At 38.1% G+C, this 12,226-nt stretch overlaps 1 protein-coding gene across 3 annotated transcripts in view; it reads right to left on the reverse strand.

Moving 5' to 3' along the window:
- Positions 1-234: 234 nt before the first annotated feature.
- RPE65 (retinal pigment epithelium-specific protein 65kDa) overlaps positions 235-12,226 on the reverse strand; it is an 18,655-nt gene continuing 6,663 nt past the window's right edge. For all 3 annotated transcript variants that reach the window (XM_006770093.2, XM_015568034.1, XM_015568035.1), the window contains 9 exons: positions 9,725-9,872; positions 8,203-8,284; positions 7,836-7,968; positions 7,588-7,727; positions 6,793-6,922; positions 3,616-3,730; positions 3,424-3,518; positions 3,207-3,318; positions 235-1,519 (listed from right to left, as the gene is read on the reverse strand). In XM_006770093.2, coding sequence (XP_006770156.1) covers positions 1,368-1,519; positions 3,207-3,318; positions 3,424-3,518; positions 3,616-3,730; positions 6,793-6,922; positions 7,588-7,727; positions 7,836-7,968; positions 8,203-8,284; positions 9,725-9,872 — 1,107 coding nt within the window. In that variant the 3' untranslated portion in view covers positions 235-1,367. The remainder of the gene's footprint in view (positions 1,520-3,206; positions 3,319-3,423; positions 3,519-3,615; positions 3,731-6,792; positions 6,923-7,587; positions 7,728-7,835; positions 7,969-8,202; positions 8,285-9,724; positions 9,873-12,226) is intronic.

Raw genomic sequence — 12,226 nt, forward strand, 5'->3', positions numbered from 1 at the left:
GTTGTTTCTCTATCTTGAGATTTCTAGTTCTATTTAGGAATTATCCACAAATAAATAATGATTACATTAAAATCCACGGGGCAGGTGGGGAAGGAATGATGGAAAAGACAAATATTCATATCTTAATAGTAGTTGAACTTAGATGAGTTCTGTATGACTTTACTTTATAATTTCCACTTTTCTGTAGTTTTAGATTATCTTTGAAAAGTAAATGAGTATTTATAATTTGAAACATGAGTTTGTTATATTTTATATAATCAAAGAAATCAAATGGATGCATCAAGTACTATGGTCAGTCTGTTTCTTCAAACTATTTTTACTTAGTCAAACACAATGCTGATCATCTTAATACAATGATATGTAATACTTCTGAGCACAAATAGACACCTTAATAAAGATATAGAATAAAACCTTTTGCCAATCTCCTTTTTTCAATATGCAGCACAGAGGAGAATAATAATAAAAGCAACAACAAAAGTGCTTAAAATATATTACTATCTGAATGCTAATCATTTAATATTTTCTCTCTCTTTCTCTTCAGTCAGGTGATTGCAAAGTGCTTAAATATAATTAAGGAGAAGAGACAACAAATTATATGACCCTCCAACAGTATCCCACACTTCGATTTTAAGTAGAAATTGTATTTTATGTTTTGTTTTTCAAAAAATTACTAGTACAATCAATACTATTTATGATTTTTTGTTGTTATGTAAGCTTTTAATAGATAATCTCTAACATATTATTTGGTGGCATGCCCTCTGTTGATTAAAGATAGGTTTCCTCATTAAAAAAACAAAACAGAAATAGTAGTAATTGCCTATATTAAGCAGAAATGTAAAAGTTCATAAAGCTTGAAAATCTTTTAGCAATAACATATATGCAATTACAATGATTACTCTTAAATGATTGTCCCTGGTTTGAAAAAGAGTTTGGTTTGCCATTTAATAATGAAGCCTTTTGCACAATACCACCTTGACTCAGCAGAGCTGCAATCAGGTGTAGAACACTTTGGCTTTTAAATGTTAAAATATATTGGAGCAGATAGATGCCTAAAATACGCTTTTATAATAGGAATAAAAAACAGGTTAATAAATCCACATTCATTTTATATTTGATTGCTAACTATATAAAGAGATTTTTAGTTATGATCTGTCTCACATAGAAAGTCTTATTTTCTAAATATAGACTTGATTTTAGAAGTAATTGCTTGTTCAACTCTGTTCTTTCTGGAAAACATTGCAAAATAGTGTGTGTCTGCAAGTTAAAACCATATAAAACAGCAGGCTGAAACTGAACAGGATTTGATTGCAGACCTGACTATATTTTTCTTGGTTTTATCATCAGAAACATATCTTGGTAGAATGTGTTCAGGATTTTTTGAACAGTCCATGAAAGGTGACAGGGATGTTAATCTCCACTTCAGCCCTGGCAACTTCACTCAAGTCCTTGGCATTCAGAATCAGGAGATAAGCAGGCTTTTGTCCTGTTCCAGGGCTCACCACCACACTTAGAACTACACCTGTTAATCAGAAGTAAATAAAGTAATGTTGAATTTGTAAAAAATGCCCAGGGACATAGATTAAATGTAACTGAAATAATATAGGAGGTATTACATTGACATATAAAAAGAAAATGACAGCCTGGCCTGTAGGGTGCGGTTATAGGGTTAAGCCTTGGACTGACCTGTCCGCAAAGCCACAAATAAGTCCCAGCTTAGGAGGCACAGTCCTCTTAGCATAATTAGGCATGATCTTATGACGCTCCCTAGATCTTATCTGGGTAGCTAATGGGCTGAGGGAGATGCAGCAAGTGCTGCCAAAACAAGTGAAACTCACAAGAACATTGTGACCACTACCTTGTTTACCTCTGGCTATAAAATAAAGGCTCAGGTTGCCTCTGCATCTCTCTCTGTGGCCTCAGCCAGGTACAGGAAGATCCACCTAGACCCAGCTTATTCTTTGTCATTTCTTCATCCCTTCACCGCCCTCACTCAGGCTTTCGAACCCTTGGCTGAGCTGGCTCGGCACACTGACTGGTGTGGGTCAGTGGTTGAACACCAACCTATGAACCAGGAGGTCATGGTTCAATTCCCAGTCAGGGCACATGTGTGGAGGAGGCAGCCAATCAATGATTCTCTCTCATCATTGATGTTTCTATCCCTTTCTCTCTCTCCCTTCCTCTCTCTCTGAAGTCAGTAAAAACATATTTAAAAAAGAAAATGACAATATTTTGTTTTGACTCTTCCACCACCTCACTATGTGGCCACCCTGGAGGGGTCTTTTAAACTCTTCATGTTTCCTAGATTTATAAACTCTAGAAAGGGAGTAACCATATCTGTCTTGCCTACTGTCATATCCTGATAGCCTGCTACAATGATTAGAACATAGGAAGTGTTCATTAAATTTTTATTGAATGAATTGATCTGTACTCGTATCTGTAACATAAGATATACCGTCTGTTCTACCTACTGCAAAAAAAGTGTTGTAACAAAAAAATGTGTACTGAAGGACTTTGACAATAGTAATTATATTATTTCTATAATTTCCAAGACCTAGCTGGAAACTTATCTCCTTCAAACACAAGGAGAGCAAACCGTTTGCAGTTTTGACTAGATGGACTGTATGTATAAACTCATTTCAAGTGACATGGCTCCACAGTTCTTTATTTTTTCATTTCTCTGTGGCTTTCCATAATTTCATCCCAGCTAACTAATAGTTAACTAAGACTGATGTTTGTAGTTGAGTTGCTGTTTTATAGGCTGTATATCTGGTCTCTTTCTAGCCCCAGCTTACTAAAGGAAATAAACAAAACTAGAACCACAAAGCCACAGTCTCATTCTCTTTGATCTGTTAGAATACTCAATTTCCTTTCTCAGAACTTTTCCCCCTATAAATGTATGTAGGTGAAGAAAGGCAAAAGCCTGGAATTCATGCTGCTCTTTCCTCCCCTCCTCTCCCCCACTCCCTCATCTAGAACAGTATTGGTGTCCATCATGACAGCAGACGGTGCCTTAGCATTTTTTCCAATAGTAATCAAGGCAAACTGACCACAAGATTACACTTATTTTCAAAGAAGTTTACATTCAGTAGTATTAAGGATCATTTCTGAACATTAGGGAAAAATTACTACGATTCCCCTCCTAGTGAACTAACTACATGAACTCCAGTAAGAAGAGAATGTTCAGACACATCCAATTGTTTCATTACCATCATCTTCCTCCAAGGCCTCTGGGTGAGAAACAAAGATGGGTTCTGATGGATAGGAATCAGGCTCTTGCCATACCCAAGTTTCTTTAGTTTTGACATTCAATTTACAAAGCTGTTCGTTAAGAAAGAAAAAAATCAATCAGTCGGTCAGTATGCTTTACTTGACTAGCATGTGACTTAAAGTACTCCTCTAATACCAGTAAGGTGGATTCATTACCCTGTCTGGAACAAAGTGGTTCAAGCCAAGTCCATATGTGTAAGTATAAGGTTTCCCTCCGTACTTCTGGTAGTTGATTTGAGGAAACTCAAACGCTACAAAATAGAGCACAGGCTTAAGAAAACCCAGTTAATCTCTTTGAATGGAACATTCGTTCCCTCTCATGTGAGGTTTTCTTCTACATTATCTCACCTTGACGAGGCCCTGCAAAGAGAACCTCAGGTTCCAGCCAGATGGTCTCATCACTGCACAGAATTGCAGTGGCAGTGGTGTTGGGGAGTGTGACTAAATTCTTGCCTGTGTCAGCCTAAGAGAGAGGATAACAGAAATCTCAGCAAGCAAAGAAAGAAAAACCAAGGAGCCATAAATCAAGGAAGGAGTCTTCCTGAGTTTTGTCTCCTGAGCTCTTTACTTAAGTTAACATGTAGGGAGGAACAGTGCAGAAACTCTGGAAGCAGAGCCGAGGAACATGACTGAGAAAGCTGTCTGGGCCTGTGTCAATGGGGAAGTCACATGACCTCTTAGGTCTTCAATCTTCTCAACTGTGAAATGAGACTGTTCTCAAATAAAAAGGCCTCTGAGGAGGGGTCTCTGGAAAAAAAATAAGCAAGTATTTCTCTGCAGAACAACAAAGATGTCACCTCTTAGGGATCCATTTACAGTGTTCATCTCATTTATAGTTAGGGCATATTTTGATTTTGTTAAAAAGAAGAAAATAGGAAAACTACTAGACCAGATGTTTTCTAAGATATTTTTTCATTCCCCAATCCCCAATGCATATGATATTTATGAAAGGAATGGATACCACAAGCCCTTTCTAAGAATATATTCATTTAGTAATATCTGTATCAAATACTTGAGTACATGTATTGTGCTAGGCTCTATTCTAGGCATTCGGGATATTTCAGAAAATTAAGTCCCTGTCCTCATGAAGCTTACATTCCAGTTTGGGGACAGAGACAATAAATATAATTAATAGACAAGTGTATAATATGTCATAAATATGGGGAGAAAAAATAGAGCAGAGTAAGGGGAATCAGAAGTGGGAAAGGCAGGTGAGTTGTAATTTTAATAGGCAGTCAGGGTGGGCCTCATTGAAAAGGTGACATTTGAGACAAAACTGGTAGGAGGTGAGGAAGTTAGCAGTGCTCTGGCTGTTCTGTTGAGACTTGGGAGGAGGGGGGCTGCAAGAGTGGACTCAGGGAAATCAGCTTGTTTTGTAGTAGTCTGGTCAAAAGAAAACAATGGTTCAAGCTAGACTAGTAACACTGGAGTCAGTGAGAAATGGAAGGTTGGGCCGAGAGGATCTCCTAATATATAGGATATGGGGTGGAAGAGGCATGAAATTAATAGAGGAGTCAAGCATGACTCTGGCATATTTGGCCTGAACAATTAACGGTTGTCACAAAAGGGATTGGGCTTCTGAAGGTGGGGTGAATTTTTTGGTGGGGAAGAGGAGAAATGTAGGTTTTATCCTGTTAAGTTTGTTATGTCTATTGGACATTCAAATGGAAACATGGAATTGGCAGTAGCATATGTGAGTTGAAAGGAAAGTTAAAAAAATAATTTGGGGCTGCTTTAAAGCATGGGTCTTTACAAAGGGAGTGAAAGTACAAATAAAAGGTAGAACAAAAGGCTGAGTTCTGATGCCCTCCAACATTAAGAGGTCTACAAGAAGAGAAATGAGGGAATAGCTGGTGGGGGCAAGAGAAGTCAAGAGAAAGATTTTGTAAGAGGGAAAAATAATAGCATGATAGAGTGATCCAATGAAGAGGGGAGAAGAGTGATGCTATAGGAAAGAGGGGGAGTGATGTCCTTGAGTGGGTGAGGGAGGATGGGAACAACTAGTTCTGGATAAGATGATGGATAACTTCAGTATGAGTACAGATGCTGGTGGGTGGTTAGATGTGGTGGCAGAAGTTTACGTTCTTTTCTGATTTCCTTCACTCATTTCAGTGAAACAGGAAGCAGAGCCATCAGCTGAGTATGAGTGTGAAGGTGGGAGGTGTTAGAAGTTTGAAGTGCGGAGGGTGTGAAATATTTAACTAAGAAAGTGGGAGAGTAAATGAAGTTGGGAAATGTTGTGGTAAGATTTGTGGTCATGTATCTAAAAACGAACCAATTAACACGATTGTGTGTTTTCAACACTTAATTTCAGCCTCAGAGGCATAAGCATGGAGTGGGTGGGGTGCTTAATTTAACACGTTAACTAGGGTTGTGGTTCTGACAAATGAGTTTGATAAAATGAGAAAGAGACACAAGAAATAATGATCTGTACAAGAGGATGCTTATAATTATTGACCATGGAATTTTAATTGAATGAGAATACTTGTCTTTTTCTGACTGGCTTACTTCACTTAGCATAAGTCCTCAAAGGAGTTAAGGATTATAAGAAGGTAGGAGATTGAAGGTTCCTGGTGAGAATTGCAGAAGAGCAGGTGATTTTGAAAGAGGTGGTAGTCAGAATGTGTCACGCATGAATTTAAGATTATGGATGAAGCACACAGAAGTCATAGGTAATGCCAATGTCAAAGCCATAAGAACGAGTGGCTGAGACAGAATAGAAGACAGGATCTGTGGACGAGGTCAAGGAACTGAAAGGCTAAATTGTTGGAGGAATCACTTCTGATGTGTATCTTGAAATTCCTGAGAGTCAGGAGTAGATCTGTAGATCTACAAAGGGAGACCTACAAAGGGAAGTGTGACACTAAATCAGAAGGGAGAGAGAGTAGTGGTTAGTAGATGACAACAATAATGAGAAATACATATATATACACAACACACATACCACTTGGCCACATAATGAGCTAAAATGAAATTTAAAAAGAGGATATTTTAGCCTGGCCAGTGTGGCTCAGAGGTTGAGCATGGACCAATGAACCAGAGGTCCCAGTTTGATTCCCTGGTAGGGGGCATGCAGGAGGTAGATGATCAATTATTCCCTCTCATTATTGATAGTTTCTATATCTCTCCCCCTATTTCTTCCTCTCTGAAATCAATAAAAACGTGTTTTTTAGAAAATTGGGAAATTTTAAGGGTAGATGGAAGAAACAATGGTTTGAAAGCAACAAAGTGGAACAAAGGGGACCCCTTACCCCAATTTCAGACCCCATGGTGCAAGGGTTGTAGGAGAAACTACCTCCCCTGGAAATTGCTGCTGAGGATAACAAGGTTTTTGGGAATCAGATTTTTCTAAAGATAGAAGGTGGAGGGAACATTTGAGAAGAGGATGGTGATATATTATGAATTAAGAGGAAATGGTGGAGGATTTTCAGGATAGGGAAGGGGATGAGAGATGAGGAGCAAATAGAGGAATGGATTTTGTGTAATATTCTGGTTCTATCTGAAATCTATGTAGAGGATAGTTACCTTGTCAATATTCAAAGGAAGAACATATCTTCTAACTTCAGGCTGGGGAGCCTTGCTGGCATTTTTCTTCACCTCTTCCCAGTTCTCACGTAAGTTGGCTAAGTATAAGTAATTATAAACAAATTCAAACCTGCCAAGATAAGGAGTCAAACATGAGCACACACAATTACAAATAATTTCCGAGAGACATTCAATCTATTTAAAAGCCTGCCTGTTCTTTATTTCCCAACCTGGATACTGCTAGTGACCCAGGTATATTAAAGCCATTTTTTTTTTCTGCCCACACAAGATGGAGTAAAAAAGAAACCTGCCTCCTGGATATACTTAAATAACATCAGCTTGACACTTTCTGTTCTGCTTCTCAATTCCCATCTGTCTGTGACTTTAGGCACTACTGTCTTTAGTGATCTGGCTAATTTGGAGAAAGCGTGCCTCTTTCTCCCAAACCCAGGATAGGCGGAGTTCAAGATCCCTTAAGGAATCTTGTCAAGTTTAAGTGAAGTTGAGTTTAAGTTCACGCATCAGTTCACAGAACCTTATCTTTTCAGGTCTGGTGCATGGACCTGATGCGTTTTAAATCACTAACCATGGCTTTGATGTTCAGTTTTGGTTCTGGTTACCTAAACTATCTACAGCTTTTTTTCAATGATGTCTTGAAACTTAAAGCATACTTCTTACTTTTTAGAATGTAATTTAGGTTAACTATTGAGAGAAGCATCTTTGATTAAAAAAAAAAAGGCCCCTAATTTCCAGGAGCAACTAGAGATGTAACATTTATCCACTGTCCTTTCTTACCCTTTCCAGCAACAGAGATCCACAATCAGAAACTCATTGTCTTCATAGGTATTGATGTGGTGGAAGAGGTTAAAAGGAGAGGTCCTGTATTTGTTATTGAGATACTTTCTTCCTTTTTTGTCAGCGACATGGAGCCAAACCTTGAACATGAGAAAAATATTTTGATGCATTTAATAAGGAAAAAAGAGTGCATTATGAAGCACACCTTCTTCAGCATCATAAACCTGACAAATAAATGTAAGACTTACTCCCATGGTTTCATTGGACTCAAAACAATCCATGTAGTTGGCTCCCCAAAGACTCCATGAAGAGAGGAACTTGAACAGGTTAATTTTGACTGGTGTCTCCACAAAAACAATGTAGTTGGGAGTCAAGCCAAAACTATTCAGAAACACAAATGGACTTGTGAGTGGGACAGACATATTCTTGAACCACAAAGAAATGTGTATACATGAGTGTGCTCAGTTACTGGAATAGACAGTAGCTATGTGACATTAATTATGTTTAAATTTAGGTTTCTTCAAGATAATGTAATCAGGATTGGTATAAAAGATAGGCAAAGCAGATATTTAAAATTAAGTTTTCCTGAAGATCCAGAGCAGCCCTTCAAGTTACCTATGGACGTAAGATGGCTTGAATCGTTCGCTGCAGGGGAATTGTACAACGACTTCTGACTTGCTTATTGGATCTTCCTTGTCTGAAATAAAGTGGTTTTAAAAGGCTTTGGAACAGCCAGCCTTTCTTTTTTCTTTTTTAAAAATACAAAGCACGTGGAACATCTTATGCGAGTAAAGAAATACATTTTAAGATCTTGATTTTTCAGAGCTTATGTTCATTTCCTTAGTCATTGGCATTTCTTAGCGAAATTTCATGTGAAGCTGCAATTGCTCAGGCAAATCCAAATAGCAGTGGATTGGGGAAAGTGCACTTCCACAGTGTGGCAGGCAGAGCACAGTGTGGCAGGCAGAGCACAGGGCAGTCACATCTTACACCTGGAGGTGGGTTCTAAGTCAGGGGACATACCACAACTGTAGCACGGTCATAGCCTTTTACAATACTGCCTACGGCAGTGGTTCTCAACCTACCTAATGCCGCGACCCTTTGATACAGTTCCTCATGTTGTGGTGACCCCCAATTTCATTGTTACAAATTGAACATAATTAAAGCATAGTGATTAATCACAAAACAACATGTAATTATATATGTGTGTTCCGATGGTCTTAGGCGACCCCTGTGGAAGGGTCGTTCGACCCCCAAAGGGGTCTCGACCCACAGGTTGAGAACCACTGGCCTACAGAGTGAAGAATATCTTGAATTGTGTCAATAGCCTGGCACAGTAATTATTATGTACATTAAAGTTCACTTACTACTAAGTGAGTAGTCTTCAAAACCTTACTGTATATCAAAATCCTATAAAGGACTTCTTAAAAATGTTATTGGGGTCCCACTCCCAGAATTATTTAGTTGGTTTGAGTGAGACTCAAGATTCATATTTCAAAAAGGTTTCCAGGTGCCGCTGGTGGTGGGATTACACTTTGAGAACTATCTAAGCAATACTAAACAAAAATCCATATATATTCAAAGAATTCTGTCATCAAGATGGTTATCAAATTTCTGACATGAATGGAAGATGAATAGAAAATTCTAAAGAATATTCTCTCTTCTCTTTTAATATTCTTTAGCTATTATATTAATATGAGTCAATAGATTTGTTTGTAGTCTTGTGAGTTAAACAAACACAAAATAGTACATTCTCATAAATGGGTTTATGTTATTATGCAGATGCATACGTTTGAATAAAAATTTAATTTCAGTTGGCACATGAATAAATGCCTAATAAATGTTTGCTACACTTGATTCCAAATCTTATGTAACCAAGTCTGTATATACACTACATCTTTGACACAGTGCATAAATAGAACTTGGCCATTTGCTTTCTGTATTTTCAAGTTGTCATTTCCTGCTATTGTGCCCTTGGCCATTGGTAGGGTAGGGATGAGGGCAGTTGTCCTGAAATCAGAGAGTAATTTAACTGCATATTGTGCTATTCTGACATTTTGATCTGGCATCCAGTATTTCCAGTAACTTTCATACAATATAGATACTTGTTTCAGAGGAATCAAATTGGTAAACTGACCTGCTTGTAGAGGAGGGATCTTTACAATATTGTAGGCAATTGAAAAATTTTTCCCGAAGCAGTTACCAATGTTGTACACAGTGCCATCACTCTCAATGTGGGGGTGAGCTGTGGCTCCATTGACGGAGACATAGTTGCAAAGATCAACCTATGGAGGGAGAGCAAATGTCTTCCATGTTAAGAGAAAGATTATGTTACACCTTTGGTCCCTAGTTTTGACCTCATCATTACTTCTTGCACCCTCACCCTAAGTGCACTTCCTCTTTCCTTCTATCTCTCTGGGTCCTACCCTCTCTGAAGTCTGCTTGAATTCCCATCTTCAGTGCAGAGCTCTCCTCTGATCCCCATGCTGACTCCATGTGCCTCTGAAATCTTGGAGTTCTCCCTGGCTGTGCTCTTTAATTGACATATACCATACACTGCTCCAGTTAGTTATTTTCCTTTTGCACATGCAGGTTGTCCTCAAACAATGATAAATTTGAATCCTGGGATTTCTTTATAGTCCCCTTCATTGTATTAGATGAATTATATGAAATTGCTGATATTTAGTAATTTTAATTTTATAAAAATAGCAATTTTGTATGTTATAATCTAAATCTCAAATCTAGGTTATAGCACAGAGTATGAAACTGGAATTGGAAGGAACCCCAGGATTCATCTAGTATAGAAAGTCTTAACCTAAATAGATTTCAGGGAAACCATGAACCTCCTGGAATGAAATGCAAATATTTTTAGAGAGAGGATTTACACTTTAATTCAATTTGGAGTTTCATAAAGAAATCCAGAACCACAAATCCTGCACAAAACTCTCAATTTACAGGAGAGACAGAGGTCCCAGAGAGGTTAAGCAACTTGTTCAAGGACACAGAGCCACATGTTGGCAAAATCAGCACTAGAATTTCTACCTGGGACCTCCTCAGTAAAAATTTATTGAATGAATAATTGATGGAGTGTATATTTATCTAATCAATTTTTTTCTATTTGATTAGGAGACTATCTTTTAATACATAGGGAGTTTTTAGCATCTTTACTTCACTAATAGCCAATTCATTCATTCATTCACCATTCATTAAATACTCTTTGAGGTTCTCTTATATACCAGGCACCATGCCAGAATCTAAAAAAAAACAGAGATGGTCCATGCTTTCAAGGACTTCAGTATAGACCTTTGCTGTCCAATATTGTAGCCACATGTAATAATGTAAATATAAATTAATAATAAGTAGATAAAACTTCAAATTCAGTTCCTCAGTCACATTAGCCACATTTCAAGTGCACAATAGCACTTGGACAATGCAGACACAGAATTTGCCTTCAGTGTGGAAAGTTCTTTTTGACAGCACTGTGTTGGGACAATAAGCTGGCATACAGACAGAGCTGTAAGTGTAAAATGGCACCTGTGGAGAAAGGCCATCTGGCCCAGCCAGAGCAGGAGGTTAGGCAGGGCTTCCAACTAATGCTTGAAAGATGAATAAAAGTGATTCAGGTGGACAAGGATGACAGTGTGTTCCAGGTAGCAGGAACCCCAATGTGCAGGCCCAGAGTTGTGAAACAGCATGTGATTTTTGGGGACTTCTAATCATTCAAAACACAGTCATGAAGGGCATGAATGGAGGCGGGGAAATCAGCATGGGCCAGCCACAAAGGCCCTTGTTTGGATTTTATCTTGGAAACTGTGGGTGCCCTAGATGGAGTAACACATTCATGCTTGCATTTTAGAAAAAAAAAACTGCTACTGAAGTAAGGAAGTTGTATTTACCATAAGAAATCAGGCAGGAAGCAAAGGCACTGATTAGGAGGCTATTTCAGTAATAGTAAACAAAACTTCAACTCCTAAAACTTAAATTTTTACACGAAGTCAGGATAAAACACTATTCACAATGGAATCTGACCTCTAATAAAGTCTATTCTGGAGCCATATCATGAACTTTATATTTCCAGTTAAATGACCATTACAGTTGGAATATAGATTCACTATCAGAGTCCCCTCCAGTTCTTCTCTAAGTGACCTACACACAGGTGATTACAAACATACATCAAAAACAAGAATGAGCCATTGAGAGTATGTTAAGCCTTTGTAAATAGTCTGTTGGGAGTTATTAATCAGCTGTGACAATGAGATCCAGGGTTGGAACTATTTTTCCTTTCTATTCTTACTACACTAAATTTCTGGTCTTGAATTCCACCTAACTGATCTCCTAGCTCTTTTATCTCTCTTGCCCTCCCATATAGCTTATACATGGCAGATTAAATATCCCAAAACACAGGTCTGCTTATAGCACTTTTCTGTGCGAAAACTTTCAGTAGCTTCATAACTTACTACATATTTTTGTTCATTATTCAAACTTTTAGTTTCACCCTACCCTTAACATTGCATGCTCTTCACTAGTTCTTAACAGAAAGTGATATTGCCCCCAGGGGGAGAACTGGAAATGTTGAGGAACATTTGGGTTTTCCCATTGATTCAGGACATGACTGGTATTCAGTGGATGGGACCAGGAA

The sequence above is a fragment of the Myotis davidii genome, unplaced genomic scaffold (assembly GCF_000327345.1).
Source record: "Myotis davidii unplaced genomic scaffold, ASM32734v1 scaffold1244, whole genome shotgun sequence".
Taxonomy (NCBI): domain Eukaryota; kingdom Metazoa; phylum Chordata; class Mammalia; order Chiroptera; family Vespertilionidae; genus Myotis; species Myotis davidii.